At 38.2% G+C, this 22,987-nt stretch overlaps 1 protein-coding gene and 1 long non-coding RNA gene across 2 annotated transcripts in view; one reads left to right on the top strand and one right to left on the bottom strand.

Moving 5' to 3' along the window:
• LOC134665749 (uncharacterized) overlaps positions 1–22,987 on the top strand; it is a 249,205-nt gene that overhangs the window by 15,542 nt on the left and 210,676 nt on the right. The window lies entirely within an intron of this gene.
• LOC134665745 (uncharacterized) overlaps positions 1–22,987 on the bottom strand; it is a 286,311-nt gene that overhangs the window by 235,942 nt on the left and 27,382 nt on the right. Inside the window, exon 2 of the mRNA XM_063522719.1 lies at positions 57–265. Within this exon, the coding sequence (XP_063378789.1) occupies positions 57–265 (209 nt within the window). The remainder of the gene's footprint in view (positions 1–56; positions 266–22,987) is intronic.

Raw genomic sequence — 22,987 nt, 5'->3', positions numbered from 1 at the left:
TTCTTTTGCACCGGTAAACCTAGAACTTATTTAGCACCGTAAAGTAAAATACTTACATCAACATCAATCCCCGGCTGGGGAAATATCCTCGTAAAAGGATACTCCTTGGGCAGATAGCTGAAGAACTCCTGCCTGCCCCGATACCACTTCACGCTGTAAAGGGTCTCGTTCCCTTCCAGCGTCCACTTGCAGCCCAACTGCACCTCGTCTCCGAGGCGGACGGCAGATGGCGCTATTAGCTGGACGTCTTTTAGGGCCTTTGTGTCTGGAACAAGGAGATACATTTTCACAATAATTATGGTGGTGAAAAATTTTGCGTTTCACTTGGGGACAAATTTTGTTTAACCCTCGTGCCTTGAAACCCTCACAACGCTCAAGATTCCATTTTTTGAACCACTCGCTACGCTCTTGGTTCAATTTTGGAATCATTCGCTTGCTCGGGTATCAATATTAGCACGAGCGGTTAAACAACAACTTTGCCCCCTTGTAAAACAAATAACTATTAGTTGAATGTTCTACTATTACACTTAAGAGCAATGAAAAGAGTAATTCAATCAATGAGTGACCAGCGACTTTTCTTCAACGACTGTTATTTATGAATTTTGCGCGTTTTCAGATAAAAAGAAAATAGTTGAAGCTTTGATGTCAACATGGTTTAACAGGCAACCACATCCATTACATTCAACTGTTGCTTAATGAATATAATAATGAATATAATAGTCTCCCAAGCAATTTCCGCAAAGGATAATCTTCCCATAGAAAATTTTAATTTCCCGCCTTTTTCTACGAACAAAGTTGTTTGACCGGCTATTAATAACTAGTGGTACTGTGAGCTTTGGAACTGCAAACATAATAGCTGAATAAAAAAAACCGAGACGATCGGGTGAAAAATGAGATCTGTAAGTATAAGAGAATTGTCAGCCAGACAAATCGGTCTAATGAAAGCATTTTTAACCATTCAAGCTGAAACGGAGGTGTTTTTTCTTTCTTTTTCCATGCCAATAACTGCGTATGGTAAGTATTGATTTCCATATTATAAACATACTACATAATCTAAACATAAAACTAAATAATAATGACAAAAAAAAATTAAACTAATATGTTTTTTATTTATATGAGCCTAGGACTTGCCAATCCTGGACAAAAGCTCCCCCCTCCTCCATTTCCAAGTAGGTATTCCGGTCTTGACCTGTCTCCCACCACCGGTTTCTGTGAAAGACGTCGCGTCGAGGTGATTTCGATAGCGAGATCGCCGCTGTCCATTGTTGCAAATGCTTTGAAAAAGGCGGAGGGGGAGAGTAAAATTGCTAACGTCTGAAAACTCATTATCAGCAAGTGTTCATAATACAATAATTGGCTGGTAATTATTACACCTTCGTGTGACATTAGCCGATCGGTTAACGTGCGGCAATGGCGGCTGTGGCAATTGCATTAAGGATAGTTTAATGTAATTGGGTCGTTGGATTTTGTATTAATATAATATTTGATAAAGAGGTGGTAAAAGAGCAAGAAAATAGATATAATAGAAAAACCCAGGCTCCCATATATGGCATAAAGCCCGGACAGTGATAGAAGAAAGAGAAATAAAACCAAGGCTATACTTTTTTTCCTACAGTTAAAAATAAATAAAAATAACGCAATAAGGTGCGTTGGGATAAGTTCGAACGCGGAATACTTTTGAAAATAGCAACACTCACGGTACTGCAACGCTTACAATGTTATCTTGGTTACTGTTGCTATTTACAATAGAAAACGCTTCTACACTCTGGAGAAATTGAAATGAAAGTTTAATTACTATTTTTAAAATGGCCGCCCGGCTTACATAGACCATGTAATAAAAATCAATCAAAGGTTAGTATTCGACATAGCAAATGTTATTCAAACCTTTCAGTGAAGACACATAGATATCAAATGTATATTTACATATGTATGTAAGTGTCTATCATGTTTCGTGTAAACTTTGTTTAATCAATAACAAATGATTATGAAAATGGAATTATCATCTATAGAAACTGAAGTACTTACAGTGAGCAAGGAATTTTCTTTTGAGATAGCGCTATTAGGCTCAGTAGGGCAGAATTAATGTACTAATTGACAGTCATTGAAAACACGCGTGACAGTAACCGATCGGTTAACATGCATGCAGCAATTGGCGGAGCGTAATAATAATATATTGCATTGCATTGAGGGGGTTTTAATGTAATTGTTGCAGCACTTGGTAACGCGCCTGTATTTAAGTTAGTGTCTGTCCATACGTACCTATTTATAATTTCTTTCAAGTTTTCACTGTGTAAGTACTTTTCTTTGCTAAGTCTGGGTTTTGTGATTTTACTTCTATTATTTCGTGCGTGTATGAAGTTTAATTTAATGTTGTACATTCACTTTTATCATATTTGGATAAATATTTGTTGTTGTATGTTATTTCCAATGAGAATCACGAGTCTATTTCGATCCTAAATAATAGGAGAAACAATATGTCCCAAAATATTATTTATAATCAATTTATACTTCATAATCAATTTGGCTACCCCCCACTCTAGAGCCGGCTATAATACGTGGAACAGTAATCGATCATTTAACAAGCGGCGGCGGTGGCGGGTAATTTCATTGAGGACGGCTTAATTCAATTGTTACGGTGCTTTGCACAGTGCTTGTAGTAAGGCCCCGTGGGTTCAGGTTCTTCTCTCACTTTCACTGAGAGTAAGCCGGAGCGAGATGGTTGTACAGTCGACGTCAAAGATATGTTTACAATTTTCGCCTTATTACAAAAGGAGTAAGGTGCAAAAGTGTAAACATATTTTTGACGTCGACGTACTATCTTATCCGGGAAATGAAAATCTAGAAAGTTTGTAGACACAACTAAAGAGGGTTTCCTTTCTATATTATTTCTATGAACTATTAAGAAATACAGGCGGATTTATTTAATTGAAGGATATTATGACGACCGGTCTGGCCTAGTGGGTAGTGACCCTACCTATGAAGCCGATGGTCCCGGGTTCGAATCCTGGTAAGGGCATTTATTTGTATGATGATACAGATATTTGTTGCTGAGTCATGGTTGTTTCCTATGTATTTAAGTATTCATATATTATATATATCGTTGTCTGAGTACCCACAACACAAACCTTCTTGAGCTTACCGTGGGGCTTAGTCAATTTGTGTAAATATGTCCTATAATATTTATTTATTTATTTATTATTAATTTTCCAAGTTTTTAAGCAATTGACTCCCAAAATAAATATTTAAATGTAATTAAATTGAAACTCCGGTCTCCGGCACTGTACATATAGTAGTGTGTATCTAGGTACCGACATAAAAAAAGCTTTAATCAAAATATAGGTAAATGAGTAAAGCTATTATTATATAAAACGACAATCCACAAACCAATATTCATAGACAGGGCTATTTATCTAACAGTCGTAGTAAATTGAGTTGATTTGGCACGACGCTAAGATAAACATACAATTCGAAGGCTATCCTACGCAAATTCGCTTAAGCCCACTAAGTGGGCACTGTTATGATAATGTATACGGGCCTACGGGGAATACACAGTTAAGAAGGGGCTTATAGTAGGTAAGTAAATTAGGATGAAATAGAGGATATGGCGCACCGGGTGAAGCTTGCGACGGAAGATACGATCGTCGCGTGGATTTTTTTATCTCAATAAGGTAGGACACATCAATAAGGTTAAGGTTTCAATAAGGTAAACATCGTGAGGAAACCTGCATACATCTGCGAAGAAATTCAAAGGTGTATGTGAAGTCCCCAATCCGCATTGGGCTAGCGTGGGGACTATAGCCCAAGCCCTCTCGCGCTCGAGAGGAGGCCTGTGCCCAGCAGTGGGACGTATATAGGCTGAGATGATGATGAAGGTAGGCTGAAAATAAAGCAATATTTATTTATATAACAAAAATAAAAAGTAATATTATAGAATTTTACAGACTAGGGTCGATAGGTACCCGGGTTTGTGCCTATAGTTCGTTTTTTTAGCATTAGAAATAAGGTAAACAATCTTGATGTGTCTTTTAATTGAAAAACACATTTTAAAAATAAGTTACGATAAATATGTAGCAATTATGAATCTAATACGATCATTTATATTCTTCTGCTTTCATACGTAATAGTTACTCAGTTACTGATTTTTAAAAGGCGTTTTTCAGATAAGATAAAAGATAAGAGATAAAAAATTGTTTATTCAAGTAGGCATATTACAATGCGCTTATGAACGTCAAATAAACCTTTACCGGCTCCAACCGTACACCTCTGCCCCGAGAAGATTTAAATCCCCGCTCAATTGGAGGAGGGTATCCCAATATGGGACCGGCAACAAACTCGGCGGGACACATCTTTTCAAAACATTATTACATCTTATAATTAACATGCATTACGAGTAATTAAGAAAAATACAATTTAAATTACTATAGAATTCATGCAATTATACTCAGTGAGTACATAACTTTATACAAATACGTAGCTCTGTCAGAAAACATATCAAATTCTTACAAAAGGAAAAGAAATAAAATCAATAAAAGAAATGAGAATACATATTATATGAATCTGACAGATTGTTATGAGATGCTTTCATACAATTTGATGTGCTTTTTACCTGAGCTGAGTCACCTTAACTCTACACATAATATTCAATTTAAAGACATGTCAAGATCGCGTACCTTCTTTCAAGTTCTTTCTAATGCTAAAAAAACGAACTATAGCACGCTGCTGGCGTTGCCTCTTTGAACAGCCAGCGAAATATACTGGACTAAATATGCGCCAGACCTCGCCGCTTTTTTCTCGGAGGCGTTGACCTAACTTTCTTATATTTTTTTTTGTTTAAAATTTTACTCATCAGATATATCACTAGCAATTTTATGCTCAAAAAACTTCCTAATTAATGATTACACGGATAAATTGTATATCTGGTATAATTTCCGGCCGTTTAATCGCCAGTATTGGATTTACACACTAAAGCATTGACGAGACTTCCAAATGGATTCCGTTACAATGGATTCATCCAAATGGACGGCATCCTAATATTAAACATTGTACGTTTTTGACATTCACGGACCGATTTTGGATTGCCACGCTATTTGGACTGTTGGAACCTTTAGGCACTGGTACGTAGTATGATAATATATACGGGGAATAATGGGAATATTTATACAGTTAAATTATAAAGTAATAGAGCTGTTTTGAAGCACATTATATACAAAACTTGCGTGTACATTCATTGAAAGCACTGTGAGCGAAACTAAATAATATGGTGTGCGGTTTACAAAGTGGTGGGTTTATCCAGATTTTGGAATATTGGATTTGCCGAAACATAAATGGATGTACGAAATATCAATTTAAATTTATCAGGCAGCTCGTCGGTAAATGAAATTTAATAGCAACTTTTTACACAATTTTGTCAATAAATATTATTTTACCGTATATGTATTAATGCTAGGCATGCTTAGTCAAAAGTTAGTCGTTTTCGTAAAAAAACAGTGCCTGCGACGAATATTGTATTGGTATGCTTAGCGAACCAACTGAAGTAAAACAAATGTGCTAAATAAAATATTATAATATTGTGATTTTGGTTTATATTTCTAATTTTTTGTTATTTAAAGAAAAAGTAATTTAATAAAATCAATAAATATTATGGGACATTCTTACACACATTGACTAAGTCCCACAGTAAGCTCAAGAAAGCTTGTGTTGTGGGTACTCAGACAACGATATATATAATAAACAAATACTTAAATACATAGAAAACACCCATGACTCAGGAACAAATATCTGTATCATCATACAAATAAATGCCCTTACTGGGATTCGAACCCAGGACCATCGGCTTCGCAGGCAGGGTCACTACCCACTAGGCCAGACCGGTCGTCAAGGTTTATCAGACCCCAATCATCATCACGCGAGCCTGTAATGTTCTACTAGCCTAAATGACTAACAAATCTGTTCGCTCTGTCATTTCATGTGATGTTGAATAAAATTGTTCTATGTCTATGTCTTATATGTCTAAATCAGTCCGATTAGGTAATTTGCTACTGTTTTTATCTTGTTTTGGTACTAGTTTGACAATCCCTCATGCACGCATGCGGTGGTAGTCGTGTCATTAAACAACTCGCTCGCGCTTTTTTGCGCGTGAAATACACTGCGTCGTGTTAAGGTCGTATCATAACAAGATGAAACCGTTCACAAAACTCTAAAGTAGAATCCGCCCCTAGGCTCTAATCATCACCTAAGCATAAATGTGCTATTAGCTGAAATCACTAACAAATCCAATTTTCTGGCCACCAATTACAGTATGTCGTCGTCGGCAAAAGCTGCAGTTACATTTAATGTTTGACCAAGCATACCGCAAATCGCCACTACACAATTTGGTAGCCTAGTTTATTTATTTAGTACCGTCAGATGGGGTGAATAGGGATGGCTGGGGTGAATAGGGACAAAATCTAAAATGTGATCTATCTGACAATTTCTCAAATATACGATGGAAAATAATTTTGCACTACAACTTTACTGTATCATATACATACATGGAGATTTCAATAACAATTCCATTACTATTGATAGTAACTACAGTACATTATTTTAGGAGGCACCTTTAAAATTCGACTTAGTTTTGTAGACACTGGTACCTACTTACATTCACGTTTTTTGTAGATCATCAACGCTTTTTAGAAAATATAGTTTTTTTTAGCGTTAGAAATAAGGTAAACAATCTTGATGTGTCTTTTGATTGAAAAACACGTTTGATCTAAAAATAAGTTACGGCAAATATGTAACAATTATGAATCTAATACGATCGATACGATTTATATTCTTCTGCTTTTATAAGTAATAATTACTGATTTTTAAAAAACGTTTTTCAATTAAAAGACATGTCAGGATCGCTTACCTTCTTTCAAGTTCTTTATAATGCTAAAAATACGAACTATAGATATTAAAATAAATATCCTACAACAATCAATCCCGGTGTTTACTCGTACTAAGCATTAAACAAGAACTGTAAGTTTAAAGGCCTGTGCACACTGGCTGCGTGTGCACGTGTGCGTGCGGCGTTGTAGTACACAGATCCTTATGAGAGACGGCACACCGGTTGCGTGACGTGTGCGTGTGCAGCTCCAACATTTTAGCGCACGCGCACGTGCACGTCACGCACACGCAAGCCGGTGTGCACAGGCCTTAAGGTTTACTTAAGCATTTTGTAAATTACTTAGCGCAATAGCTACACCCTGTAGAATAAACAAGCTGTAACTCCGTCGGGCTCCGAGCTGGCGGCACTCAATCAAAAAGTAATGTTACGCGAGCCCGCTTAGAATAATTGCGCAGCGCTTTAATTGCCAGCTTGATTAATTAGACTTACTTCAGATTACCTGCAAATTCTGCGTATTAACTGGTTTATTTAACATGCTTCACACCGAAGCTGCAGGAGCGTATTATGTGCACCCGTAGCGGTTATACCGTTATTTAAGGGGATTTTCATTATCTTTCAAACATATGGATATTCATTACATTTAGAGGGTAAGTGTGGTTATTTTCGTGTTTTTGGTATTCAAAATAAATAATGTTATTAAAATGTAAACAGGTAACATAAAACCAATTTTTTATCAATCAGATACGTCTGCGAACGATACTGCCATTTTGAGAGTTCCGTACCCAAAGGGTAAAACGGGACTCTATTACTAAGACTCTGCTGTCCGTCCGTCCGTCTGTCACCAGGCTGTATCTCACGAACCGTGATAGATAGACAGTTGAAATTTTGACAAATGATTTATTTCTGTTGCCGGTATAACAACAAATACTAAAAACAGAATAAAATGTCGGGTGGGATCAGTACTTGGATGGGTGACCGTTTTTTTTTTCCTTTTTTTGCATTATTTATATAACAGGAAAAATTTAAATATTCACCTTTGTCCTGGCTGTACAAAAGGCTTTTGGTCTTTGACCGACTTGGACTACCTGCCCGTGCTATTAATCGACAATTAAAAAAAAATATTCGTCAATATTGTCTGTGTTCTACTTTTTCTTAACACATTCAACACCAAGAACCCGACTGTCGGGTACACTGTTCGTAGCGACTACGCGCTACATACGACGAAACCGTGGCTACGCGCTACGAGCGTAACCCGTAGCACTTAGTGGTATTGAATGTGTTAAGCATTAAACGATACCGAATATGCCTCGGTGACAGTCCATTTTCAACGACAGCTGCATTATTGTTCATTTTACTATGCAAATTGACAATGACAGCGACGTGTTCAGTAACTTCAGTACCGGTAGTGCAGCTGCGGTTAGAAATGGAATGTTACCATTATTCGGATCCCCGTTATTTTTGTTACACCTTGCATAGATAAATAATAATTAATATAGAAATATGTATTATCTAAAGTCACTAATTGAAATATTTAGCGTTAATTCCAATAGCAATAAACCCCTGGTATTGTGGATATGCAATAATCAGAAATTCCATATAATCCTCGTTATTCAAGTCAATATAATTACCAGGAAAATGTTTTCGTCGAATAAAAGGTGTTTTAGGTACGTATAAAATTAATGAAATAAAATGTTTCACGAAGCTTACCTATATAAACCATTCCAAAAATAGACGCTTATTTTCAATGTGTCCGGGTAAATCTGATGCGGGCAAATAATTGAATTATCATCAATTCAGCCAGCTAAACTCACGTGGGGGATAATTTTCATGGAAATGGGAAAATTGTCAGTGTAACTGGGAATTTTGACCGGTAAATTATGAGTTAACTAGTTACGGAATAATCGACTAGGTTTTCGGCTAACAAAGAATATTCACCGGAAAACGGTTTAACCGTTGGTTAATGGGAGGATTGTAGAAATGAAAATCGTAGCTCATGAGACTTCAGAGCGGCTACCGCGAAAACCGAATTTGCAAATTGCGGGGATCTTTCTCTTTTACTCCAACGAAGACGTAATTAGAGTGACAGAGAAAAATCCCCGCAATTTGCGAACTTCGATTTTGGCGGTTATAGCCCAGGCGCGTCATAGTGGCGTGTAACTATTATTCGAATTTTGAACACCTAGCTTAGAATACAAAGTGTTGGTACTAGAGCTCTTTGAGTACTCTGCCTAAATACTTTACTCAGTTTTCACTCTCTCATATAATTAATTCGAAACTCGAGCTATTTTCAATTTGTTAGAGACTCACCCACAAAAACACCAGACCCATATTTTTTTTTAAATGTCGAAATGCGATGTCTACTGTATGTAAAATTCATGGATTAAAAATAAATACGTAAAATCATACAAAAATGCATATTTTCTTCACTGTTATTTAGATAAAAATACACCTATGAAGTTGTTGACGGAGTCTTTATTCGGAGGGTCGAGACTTTTTGAGTTAGGGGCACAGATATAATAGTACTAGGTACAGAAGACTCACGCGTCTGTTACGATCAGCACGATATGGCCGCTAGGTGGCGACAGCGCCACGCGCGGCTTATGGCTTTCCCCAGAATTGGAGTCGAACGCATGTACTTTTAGCTACCTTTAGCAAAGCGACAAAATCGCGGAGTGAGCCACGCCTGGTTACGGTTAAAAAAGATTCAATAAAGGACTCGACTCGGAACTTAAGCTTACTTTTCAAGTTTACAACTACACTTACAATTCGTTATTTATACTAGAATATAATACAATTATAACAGAACTACATATATAAGTTACACCACGTGACCGTTTCCTTAAAAGCTAAAGATAGCTACATTTAAAAGTCGCTATTTGTACTAGAATATATAACTGAACTATATAAGTTAGGTATACAACGTGACCGTTTCCTCAAAAGCTAAAGATAGCGGAGAGTAAACGAGGTCCTGGCATCAGCTTACATAAGGATGTGTAAGCGCCTTACAAAGGGCAATACTATCTTAAACGTTGTCCCAAAGCCCTATTCATATTGCACATTTTGTTAAGGTTTTGATCTTATTTTGATACCACCAGATTAGTACAAGCATAATCTGTGGTGTGTGTGTGTGTGTGTGTTAGTGAAGCTGATTAGTGGTGATTAGTACGATGTAGAACCATGTCAAAGCCAGCTGAAAACCGTAACAGGTTGTTATACGTATATCGTACCGTGATTAAATGTGAATCGCGCTCCTAGCTTCGTTAAACCTTGTCCTGGCTAAAATGGCACCAGCGCGAGTATGAAAACGACACCAATGCGGAAGTGTCACGGGAAATCTCATACGGATTATGTCGCAGGATATTAAATAACTTTTCAGTACAGTTAGACCAAGAAAAGTTTGCAGCGGTTTTGATAGCCCACGCAGTGCAAGTCTTATTTATATGTCATAATATCATAGAGGCTTGCCGTTTAAAGTAACACTTGCTCTGCACCCTTTCCTTGGTCTAACTCTACACCACTTTAGAAAGGTTCTCTTAATACTTCAAAAACTGATCGTATAGTTGCGTTTTATCCACAAAATATGGAAAGTAATCCAATCGCAATTTTGAGTTGTTTCCTCATTGTATCAATAGTACATTATTGTCGAGGCTCGGAAGTAGCTACTTGCAGGCTGAGGATCGTTTTAAACGGACGACCTTGGGAGTTTAATTGAATCCGAAGCCAGCAAGTAGCCTTCCAGCAGAGTCATATATAGTGCTTTTCTCATAGATAGTGCAAGAAATATAAATATCATAGAAATATTTTACAAAAGCAACGTTCTTACGTATAATACAGAAAAAAGGGTTTGCCACATATTTATTTTTTTAATAAAAAAATAGAAGTGTATTTTTCTGCCGAAAATGCGCCGACCTATTTGAGACAGCTAAATAGTCGCGGTACTAATCATCTGTTTGGCTGTTTAATGGGTCTGTGCTTTCATTTGATATGGCCATTTCAACTTTTAAAAAGTTTGGAACTCGACAATAATGGAATTTGTATGCAACATTGCAGTCCCAAAATCGAGACTGCGATGTTTTTAACTTTTTAATTTTTGACTGACCATAAACTACGCCCTTCGCAACCCATTTTTAGACGGCAAAGTCGACTTTGCCGTCCAATTTTGAGAAAACTATTTTGGCGCCCAACATCTGTTAGCGAAATATATTTAGAAAAATCTTACACTTACACCCAAGCATACGTTTTAAATTGCTTCCTCACACGTCACAAACAAAAAAGCCTTCATTGTTCACCAACACGACCGCCTAACAAAGGCTTGACTTGAGCTTCCATTCATATTCGAAATTTCTAGAAAATAGTTCAGAAAAACTTCCAATTTGCCGACCATTGTATCTTGACCTGTGTGCTCTTTGACTTTGCTCTGTTTGAAGAAAAAGTGCTATTTGGAAGATAGGTCAGTGTTATTTTGGTCAGTTTTCCGTCCGCCTGGCCCGATGCTGTCACCGCTCCATCGCCACTATGACATTAAAATGTAAATTGAATCCTGTTTTTAAGTCGGCATGCGTGGGCGGTGTGCAACTAAACTTCAAACTCAATTTGGGTTTAGGTTTTTAAAACAGCGGAACAGTTTGGAATGCCAGTGCAATTAATACTGTTTTTTTTACTTTTATCTGCTAATAGGTGTTGTTATTTAGAACGAACATAGACGAATTTAAATGCTGTTTTCATCAAATATTGTAGTCAATTCAAACCAAATGTACGTGTAGTTATATAATTATATAGTTAAAGCTCAAGGGCAAATTTGATCCATTTTTATTGGTCTGCTGTAATTTTTTTATATATAAAAAAACCTATGTACTTATCTAGTTTTTTAACAAGTAAATTTAAAGAATTCCAAAACGGTTTTATGTTAATTTAACTTTTACTTTTGGGATTTTTAATGTTTATTTGATACTAACTTCAGTATCCTTGGTGTACCTCTGTCACATACAATCTAACATTAAAAAACCCTTTTACATCCCATAATTTACTCCCAAATCCCTCTCACAATACTGTCTAGGTAAAAGAAAACCATTTATATCTATATCACATAATTACGTATAAAAATAATGGCAGAACACTGTACCTTTGGCAACGAAATTTCCAATTAAATACCGCCTTATATTCAGCAGACTAAAGTTCAGAATTGGGTAAATTCGCAAGTTAGAAGGTTAGATGTTCAGCTCATATTTTCGCCGGTTAATCCATATTTATTCGGGTGACCCTACCACAGCTGCTAGCCTCCGATAAGGCTTATTACGTTTTTTTATAGAAATAGTGTTAATATTTTTGTTACAAGCTCTTTCCGAAGGGGGTTTTACGAGTATTTAGTACATTTACTTTCACGGTTTCGTTATGGAGGGTGCTCTTTAGTATCGGGACTCGGTTGGGCTTTATGACTGTACTATGGAATAAATTATATTTTATATGTATGTGCACTTAACTTATGCCTTTTTTATATAACATAATCGATTGTTAATATAAGACCTACGTCCTACGAATTTAGAGGGCAAAATTTAATGACATGTTGGATAGTTATATTATTATATTGATATACTCAATTATCGATGCATTTCCTGTAAAATACTTAATATTTACCACCTACTTGATAAAATTGGGCCATGCATGATGGTAAAGGATGACTCATGTTAGACCAGGCCGGGTCCGGGCCGGAGCTTCCAGAGTTTCGTTTTCTATGGAAAGCATCACATGATCGCCGGTCATCTGTCATAGAAAAGTAAGCGTTGGAAGCTCCGGCCCGGACCCGGCCCGTGAGTCATCCTTTAAACTGTTGTGAGACATGATAACATTGAATAATTTTACGGTATAGACTCACTTGTTTTTATTCACTCGCGCGACATGTTTCGGAAAACAAGTGAGTCTAAACCGTAAAATTATTCAATCCTTAAATCTTTTAAATGAATGTTGTTATTTTTCCAACAGTGGCATGTCTGTTTTGCGTAGAATGCTTCGATCCTAGTTTCACTGGCAAGTTGCAACTGATCGTGACGTCACAAATAGTTAAGCTTTGAATATTGAAGAGCATTATCGCGCCTCGGCCTACTTCCGAACAATGTGATAGTCGAGTTGACTGATCGCGACAGTGGAAACTACGGCTAAGCGATGTTATTCGGTTGGAGTTTGCACTTTTGCGATATTGTCTAAGAAAATAATATTTAAACAGATATGTTAACAATGTTAATGTCAGCGAAAAATTGTAAACACTTGTCAGTTTACAATATCGCTAGTTAGATTATAAAGTGACGGTAGGGAGATTGCAATTTGACCTAACCTAACCTACGTTAGATTGTAAACTAAGTTGTTCACAATTCACAATCTTACATCTTATTTCTAGAATGTAAACATATCAAACTGATACCTACCTAAATGAACACAAATTTAACTCATAAGTTTGCCGTTATGTTATTTATTATTTATTTAAGTATTTTTATTTTTTCAACCTGAGATACAGAATTTTCCTAGTTCAGGTAGAAGTCATTAAAAAGCCTTACTTGATAAGATATTATTAACCTAATGTTAAATGTATAACTATGTTTTTCTGAATAAAAATTTTATTATTATTTATTTTCTTTATTTATTTTTCTTCTTAAGTTAGGTTAATTATAATATGGATATAAAAGTAAAATATAAAAACACTTACAAACAATAAAAAAAAATTATAAACACATTATAAAAAACCTAACCTAGGGTGCCGTCGGCAGCGGGGCAGGGCCCAAGCTGCCGGTGGTCAGGGCCGCAGAGTGAGGAATCGACGTACTATACGCGCCGTGTCCAAAATTACCGCCTTCTGCATCTGACCCTTGATCCAACCACCTAGCGAGAGTCTCTCTAGGTGTTGGTCGAGACTCTTCGCTATGAGACCGTTCGCTGACACGACTATAGGAACAATGATCGTCGAGTCAACATCCCACATGGCGGTTATCTCGTGAGCTAAGTCTAGGTACTTGCTGGACTTGTCCTTCTCGGCCTTCACGAGATTCTCATCATGGGGGATGGTGACGTCGACGAGCACGGCCCGGCGCTGCGATCGATCTATTATTTATTATTATTACAGTGTCATTAACATGTTAGTAAATATATATTTATATTTATCACCAAACGGTATAAGAAGAATAATGGCTAGGAAGGACAAACATAGTACGTGCCAATGTTCTCACAAATAGGGATTCAAAAGACCGTGCAATGTGGAGAGGAAAAACCAGAATGCCAACTCTAGCTGTCTCTAGTAGTTACTGATAATTAAACGATTATGGACCCGGGTATGTTCTTAAACTACGTCCAAGACCACCGGTGGACGGACAGCAGCGTCCCTCAAATTCGGTGTAGGTACTCGACTGCGATCGCCAACCCGTCGCCAAGCGTGGTGATTATGGCATTCACCCCCCATCATGCTAAGGGGGAGGCCTATGTTCGGCAGTGGACGTCTTATGGCTGAGATGATGATGATGATGAAACGATTATGGTCTCTAAATCATTTAGAACTGAGGATCCGTCGTTAGTCAGACAGTCACTGAGGCCAATCCTGACTTACATTATAACGTCAAAATGATGCCATTTTGCTAAAATTCGCCCATGCCTCTCGCTAGCGGCAATACATGTGTAGTAGAGTGCAAAATAACCTTAACAGTGATATGTGTAACGCTACCTTAACAAGACTAGCGGCTCGATTCTGAAAATGAATTAGATCTCTACTAGACCTCAACAAGTTACGATATGGATAATTTAAAGATATTTGTAAGATAGATATGTCAAATTTGACGTTTCCGCGATTCTGGAGGTCCTCTTGAACGATTTCGACAAGTTATGACTTAGATATCCAAGTCACATCTAGTCGATATCTAATGTAAATCTAGTTGATCTCTATATCGTTTCTAGATCTTGTGATTATCTCGTTTCCCGAATACGCGTGTAGCCTGCTACCTATGACATCTAGCCCCGCCCTCTGCTACTATTGACAGCTAAGATAGGATCTATCTCTGTAACTGAAATGTTAACTAAATATAAAGTGGTATTCTTATAAAATAAACTACCATTGAAGACCTCAGATATTGTTTTATTAAAGAATAATACAACATGTATAAACAAGTATAAGCGAAGTCCACGCGCGACCAATAATCATTTTGATATCGAAACATAAGTTCGAATGGCCTCACTGACGTTGAAACTCGCCATCACCTCTCGAATCTCGTTTGAGTTGGTAAACGCGTCCATTTGCAATGTAGAACGCGGACAGAGACTTTGGCGAACGTCCGATTTGTATTGTCACGATGGACAGTTGAGTCTGTGGTTTGAAATATAGGGAACGTTTTCGGCTAAGGTATGGTTGATGGCTGCGTTTCAAAAGCTAGCTTAAAAAACTGTCAAATTGACAAAAAGTCTAAGTAAATTGATGCCTACTTATATACTAGATACATGTATACTGATAATTAAAACATAATATTTAGTTTTAGAAATTACTGGTTCTGGGTTCGAATCCCGGTAAGGGCATTTATTTGTGTGATGCACACCGACATTTGTTCCTGATTCATGGGTGTTTACTATGTATATAAGTACCTATATTGGTTTATCTATAGGTATATAAGTATGTTTGTATGTTAGTCGTGTACAATGCGCGCAGCGACATAGACGCATGTGTAATTAAATTATAATTTAATTGCGAAATCAGCGCGGCTCGGCTGCCGCTGGTAGATCGACGCGATGAGTGGCTCCGAACAGAATCAACCCATCGTGAATGAGTTCCTCGCCTTTCTGCAGCTAAAAAATAAGCTGGTGCAGGAAGGAGCGATGGATGCGGTGACTGCTGTCCAGATGAATTCACGTGCGTCGAGTTTCACCGTCGAAGACATCTGCGAAGCGAAGAAAGTGCTGTGCCAGTCCCTCGGCATCGTCGGCACCTATGTACCTCACCGGAGAGGAGATGAAGCCGGGAAGAAGTCCCTTGAGGATATAATGAAAATCCTAAGGGAAAACGAGGATCGAATTCCGGAGTTTGTGGCGACGGATGCCCCAATCCTGCCGTCGTGTGCCCCGGACAATATCGACGTTCATCTCTTGTTTAAGGAAATCGCGGCCCTTAATACAAGATTAGGCGAAGTTATTATGAAGTTTGAAGCTAGCCTAGTCACTATCGCCGAGTTACGCGACGAAATCACATGTTTGCGGAATGCTCCAACTCGGTCGGCGGTTTCAAATTTCAAGAGCGATTATCGACCTGACACTGGAGTCGAGTCGGTTAGTTTACGTGTTGCTGACACTGTAAAATGTGCCGCACGCGCCGTTGCATCGCCCGCGCACCCCCCGCGCGCGCGACCGCCTCCTGTCCCCTCGAAGTCACGTCAGCGTGCATATGCTGACGTCGCCGGTCAGCCTGTCGCAACTAACCGGGTCAATGCGCCTTCTAAGGCGTGTGAATCACGGGCTCCCCTTTTGGAAAAGTCCTCCCGCACCAATGTGGATAAGGAGGGATTCACACTGGTGGAAAGGAAGAGCAAGGCGCGCAGGGCGCCCCGTAAGACTCTGTGTGGCAGTGCGGAACCGGTTAATTCTGGTTTACGAATTGCGACCCCGAGTAAGGCGCTCTACGTGTCTCGCCTGCATTACTCCGCCGTTGCCGACGAGGTGGTGGAGTACGTCCGCCGGAAAACTGGCTGCACGCTGAGGGTGCACCAGCTACAGTCGCGTCACTATGTGCACTTCAGTTCATTTGTGGTGCGCGTGCCGCGACCGCTGCAGGACACCATCGCAAGCGCAGACTTCTGGCCGAAGGGTGTGGTGTTTCGGCGGTACCGGGGCAACCTGCCGAATCCTACACCAAGTCAGACGACGCAACGGAGCCACGCTGTTACGTCGTCGCCCAAACCCAAATCTAATGTTTAATTTGTCTTTGGTTTTTATTTGTAGTTTCTTTGTACTTATTGTATTTTATTTTGTAGTTTCACAGTGCCTTGGTTTTACTGTAATGCTGTGTTACTTATTTGACTAATAAATAAATAAATAAATAAATAAATGTTTATATTGTCGCCTAGTATCCATCGTTTGGGGCTAGGTTGTCCCCAATATTTATATACTTGTCGGCGCATGGCACCTGTAAACTTATAGTGGCTGGGGCCCACGAAGGTGGCCCGCATTCCTGGTCAAATGTTTACATTAACAGCATTAGGCGTGATTGTCACAGAGTACGTCGTTGTTTCTTGAAGCGGGGCAGTTATTGTAAACACTGCCGAACGTAGCCGTGGGTCTGGTATTTGAATGAAATTTGATATTAGTTCTTTGTTCTGAGCTTGGCTTTGAATGCCGGGCGGGCATTAAGATTTCGGCCATGGTTGAGTTGGGACGCGTGTTGTCCCGTAAGCCCGTACCGCGCCGTGCGATTTCGTGTGTGCTTTAAGTACCTACTTGTACCACTTGACCCACGGATTCGTTTCCGTTTCTTGATAACTTTGTGGTGTAAAAGCTTTGATTAACTTGGTGTGATTTCTTTGTGATTTGAAACTTAATTAATTGTCATTGTAATTAATTAATTGCTGTACGTATCTATTACGTATTTACTAGTGTCAGTGAGTTTATTGCATCTACATTGTATTGTACTTGTGTACGAGATATGCCCACTATTTCCGCCCACCATGGAGCCGATGCCTGATGGTCCCCTGATGCCTTCGTAGAGCTACCGGCTCCGACATATTTATTTAATTCTCGATAAAATATCGAAACTTGCATTTCTTTGGGTATGCTATTGAGATTTGGGTAAACACTTTCATTTTTCATAGACCTCAAAATCATATTTTTTTACGAATGAAGCAATCTGGAAGTAGATTTGCAAAATAGTGATTTAGAAATGAAGGAATTTTGAGGTAACAAGCATTGAAGTTGTAAAAAATAACATTCAACCGCACGAAAACCCCTCAAAAAAAGAAACAAACTGACACAAATAAACTATAAAATTATGGCTCTTACGAGAATACCTTGGCATTTCTGATAGATTGCCTAGAAACTTTTTGTGATGTAATCTTCTTAGGAATCTAAGTTATTTCATTACCTACAATGTATCATTATTTCATGAAGCTGTTAGCAATACCTGACTGACTGACTGTTTCGTTAATCAGATAATGTTTATTAGATTTCATAGAGTATTTTTGTGATATTTAGCAAAATAAAGAATTATGTACCTAAAACATCCAAAGAAGTTAAATTATACAAATTACAAGCTATACACAAAATTAAAATGATTTACAGCACATATGGTGCTACATTATCGCCCTAGTGCGCTAATTAGCACAATACGTGCCTATGTTGAAAATTTTTATATACCTTCTGTAAAAGGTTGTAGGTACAGTACAATACACCGGCGAAAAGGTAATTCGTAACTTGTGTCGATTTAAAACACTCCCTTCGACCGTGTTGCAATTTATCGCCACTCGTTACAAATTTCCTACTTTTCGCACTTGTATCGTAAAAGGTGTTTTTACATGTAGGCGACGCGTACTGCCGACTGATTTATTTTGTGTACTTATTCCATAGAAAACTAATCAAGATAAATTACCCTTTTGTCCAGTTACGAGTACCTATGAATTCACACAAATGCTTTTGCGGTGTGCCCTCAAGACGTTGTTTCTTTCAATTTGCCGGACAAGGGACAATCGAGGAAGGTCGTGTAACAAAGGACAACGTGTAACACCAGACACGAACAGGGTATACCACATACCAGGGTACACGTTCACAAGCCCATTACTTATATTTATTAGCTTAGATTGTATTTGTTCCTTAGATTAGCAATTTTTAATCTTTAACCGCTTAGAATTTTTTATAGAGCGTGCTCATGCCACCGCCAATTTTGTCTTATAATATATCAGACTACGGCAGTTAATAGGTTGATATAGGTATTTAATACGGGTCACTGACATGTGTTAAGTCAATATTTCCGTGACATGTTTCGCTCGAGCAGTTTCAACTGGAGCGCGCGTTGGCTGACCGACACAGAAAGTAACTCTCAGCGACCGACTATCCGCGAGATGCGAGAAACTACCCACGTCATTTTTTATTTCATGTTCGGTATTATTTCAAATGATGGTTTGCACACAAAACTCAACACCCAATTATCGACCAATACGATTATCAAGCAATTTTTGATTGAATAACGTGACTGAACCGTTTTAATACGGGGTGAATTATTTTATTTAGATGTTACAAGATACCTAGAAACAGACCGCAAACTGGACCGCCGGAACCGCCTTCCCTCCCTCCCTTTTTGAGGGATAGGAGTATACTCAGTACTTATGATCTAAGGAACAATTCGTGCCAAGTCGCACTACCTGGTGCAAAAGCGCTTACTCACTGCACTTACTTATCCCACTAGAAATACCTACACATAAAGTATCAGTTTACTCTACCTAATTCTAGATACGATTGTAACACGGACCTAAGACAGGCACTTTACCAAAATCACCTGAATAACCAAGGTTCTCTTTAAACACCAGTTTACATAAACCCTTCTCATCATTAAATATACCAAGGAAGAGAGGCCAAGATGAACTGGTCACCTCACATTGTTTGATCCTCCAATGCCTGATTGTGTCGTAGGTCACATTCGATTTACCACACTGACAAGGCAACGTTTGTATCTGGGCAGACGGTGTTCGAAATGTACAAAGGCATAGGTGTATCATAGGTAGCTAGAAGGATTCTGGATGTGATACAAATCCCAGTTATAGAGGTTCGTTTTTTCTCAGTAACAGAGGTAATTCAGTGCTAAAGTGTCGGGACCGCACCATGAGTCCCAGCTATAGAGGTTTCTCACTTATTCAGGTCCCACTTAACCAGGTTTCACTGTATATGGATTTTGACTAGATCTTCAGTCTCTGTGACTAAGATAACTCAGCTTAAAGAGCATTTTATACATATTGTGAAAATCTTTGAATGTAGCTTATATCCAGCAGTAGACCTGGAAAGGTAAGGGTAACATACCGGTTCAGACTGCACCAGGCGGTCTAGCATGAGTTGCGTTCTCGCGCGCGAGTCCATACTTGTCTTGAAGTCGCGCTAGATGTATGGATCGCGTGTGACCTCATGCTAGACCAACAGACCTGCTAGCATGGGTTGCGTTCTCACGCGCGACTCCATACATCAAGCGCGACTTCAAGAATGGTCTCACGCGCGAACGCAACTTAGGTGTGTTGAGAGGCCCACTGATTAACAGTCCGCCAGACGGTATCGGCCTGTCAGTTAGAACAAAATTTTGACAGTTCCGAACAACTGACAGGCCGATACCGTCCGGCGGACTGTTAATCAGTGGGCCCCCCTTTGACCGCGATACACACAGTATAACGCTGGTGCACTCTGAATCTGAATGCTACCTTTAGAATTACATACCTCCATTTTCTACAGACACTAAACTATACATGTGTACATATTAATGTCACATGTGGACTTGTGTAGATGTTAACAAGGCTTAAGATAAATTGCGGTACGAGCAGTAACCAGATTTTCGAGGATCCGAATGTCACACAAAATACTTTATCTCAGCCCTAATCGAATTGATTTCGCCTGTATTTACAGAGCAGATGTCTAAACGATACCAAAAGAACAATAAGCGTTCTAAGAAAATCCACACACAGCTCGATACAATTTGTACCTAATGCTCTACAGGTTACGATCGGAAATTGAATGTTTTATTTGATCGAATTGAACTGACCGCAGAATCAGCCGGCAATCTATTTTCAACTTAGCGGCTTAGGACTTAGGTTTCTTATTGGGAAGTTGATAGTTTTGCAGAAAACTGGCCACGGCGTATTTTCGGTGATTTATATGAAACGTAATTGGTTTTGTTTTGGTCAAGGACGCTATTAACGATAGTTTTATAAGTGTAATGGTCGCAATAAGTGATCCTTGTCTTAATATTTGTCGATATTTTTTTCGATTTTGTATTGAATAAATACGATTTATGTTAAGGTATTGGAATTACTGGAAATGGAGCATCTAGTATTGCTGTTAAATTCGTTTATGAAGATTGTAATATAATTAATTTTTGATTAGATTGATATAAGTATATGTACTTTTTTTGGCCGTAACCCCCTAAGACCCAATATACCTATTTATTAAACAATGACAGTTGAATGTTGTGTAATGTTGTAATGTTGAAACCAATACTGCAGGAAATGTGGTTGTATTTCCTTTGTTACTCGTATGAAATCAAATAAAACAAAAAAGACACGTTAATAACATAATACATGTTAATATGTGTATTGTCTAACTATAGTTCGTTTTTTTTAGCATTAGAAAGAACTCCGCAGAAGCAAGCGTGCAGTTTTTATCAGGCTCATTAATTGTTAATAATTATTGAATTATCTAATGTAGCATAGTCAATACATATAATTTACTTCAAATTGTTACCGCTAAAAGTGCCAGATTTAGAACCATAAGCGAAATTTTGCGAAGTTCTTTCTAATGCTAAAAAAACGGACTACAGTGAAAACTTATAATGTAATTTTTATTTCCTACTCAACTATAACCCCCAACCCCCCCATCCCCATGTAAATACAACGAAAAACCGGGCAAGTGCGAGTCGGACTCGCGCACGAAGGGTTCCGTACCACAATGCAAAAAAAAAAAAACAAAAAAAAGCAAAAAAAAAACGGTCACCCATCCAAGTACTGACCCCTCCCGACGTTGCTTAACTTTGGTCAAAAATCACGTTTGTTGTATGGGAGCCCCATTTAAATCTTTATTTTATTCTGTTTTTAGTATTTGTTGTTATAGCGGCAACAGAAATACATCATCTGTGAAAATTTCAACTGTCTAGCTATCACGGTTCGTGAGATACAGCCTGGTGACAGACGGACGGACGGACGGACGGACGGACAGCGAAGTCTTAGTAATAGGGTCCCGTTTTACCCTTTGGGTACGGAACCCTAAAAAAATAAACCAAGATCCGGGCAAACATAAGCAGACGTTATTTTTATAACCCTTTTTTGTTGAAATCGACATAAGTAGGTACTCGTTGAACGATGGAGGGTGCGAGTGCAAACATTTTGAATTAAAGCTCTGCTTACCGCGGGGGTTCCCTGAATAATTGCGGTTTGGAATTTATCGTTTTATGCCTACCTATACCTCGTTTTTTTTAGCATTAGAAAAAAGGTAAACAATCTTTAGGTCAGTAAATTAATGCTCAAAAAACGTTGTAGAGGGAAATGCTAGGAACACAATTTTTGACTCCATAACTTTGTTTAGACTAGTTAGGAGGTGAACATATCAAAAGTCCCCGGCTGTAGCCCCGGTGCTGCGGGGTAGAGGGGGGTAAGAAGGTCGAATTTTTCGGTTTTTCATTGATATCTTGGAAACTTTGCATCTTAGCGACATGACTACCAAAAGCTCATAAAATTAGTTACAAGTTTTATCTAGTCAAGTTTTTCGATATCTTGAATAGTTTTTGAGATATCCGCTCTTGAAAGTTTATTTAGGGATTTTAATTTTATCTTAATATCTACATCAGTGATGCTGTTAGGCCATGTTTGGTATCATTTTCGTATAAATCGGGGGTGGTGAATTCATTTATGGTATCACATTGACACTATTCCGAAGTAAAACCAAAATTAAAAAAAAAATATTTTTAAAAATCTCTCTTCACGCTTAAGCCGCTGAACCAATTTCGTTGAAATTTTGTATAGAAATAGTTTCAGTCTCGACACAGGATATAGGATGGTTTTTATAACCAAAAGCATCTTTTGAGGATGTGAAAAGTGGGGTGGAAGTTTGTATGAGGAGTCAATAACCGCTGAACCGGTTTAGATGAAATTTAGGATGGTATACATCTGTGATTTAGATGAAAATGATACCTAACATGACTTCAAACTTTACCTTAAGCAGTATTTACCTCAGGAATTCAGTTTCGTCGACGAAGTTGAATTCCCCCCATACTCTATTTCACAACTTTAAAGGATGATTATTGAGATAAAAAGTATCTTATGTCCTGTCTTGGGACTCGAAATATCTGTATACCAAATTACAATTAAATTGGTTGAGCGGTTTAAGCGTGAAGAGGAATTTAAAAAAAAAAGGTATTTGTTT

This window comes from Cydia fagiglandana, chromosome 7, assembly GCF_963556715.1.
Source record: "Cydia fagiglandana chromosome 7, ilCydFagi1.1, whole genome shotgun sequence".
NCBI classification, from domain to species: Eukaryota; Metazoa; Arthropoda; class Insecta; order Lepidoptera; family Tortricidae; genus Cydia; species Cydia fagiglandana.
This window is presented reverse-complemented; position numbering and strand designations above follow the sequence as displayed.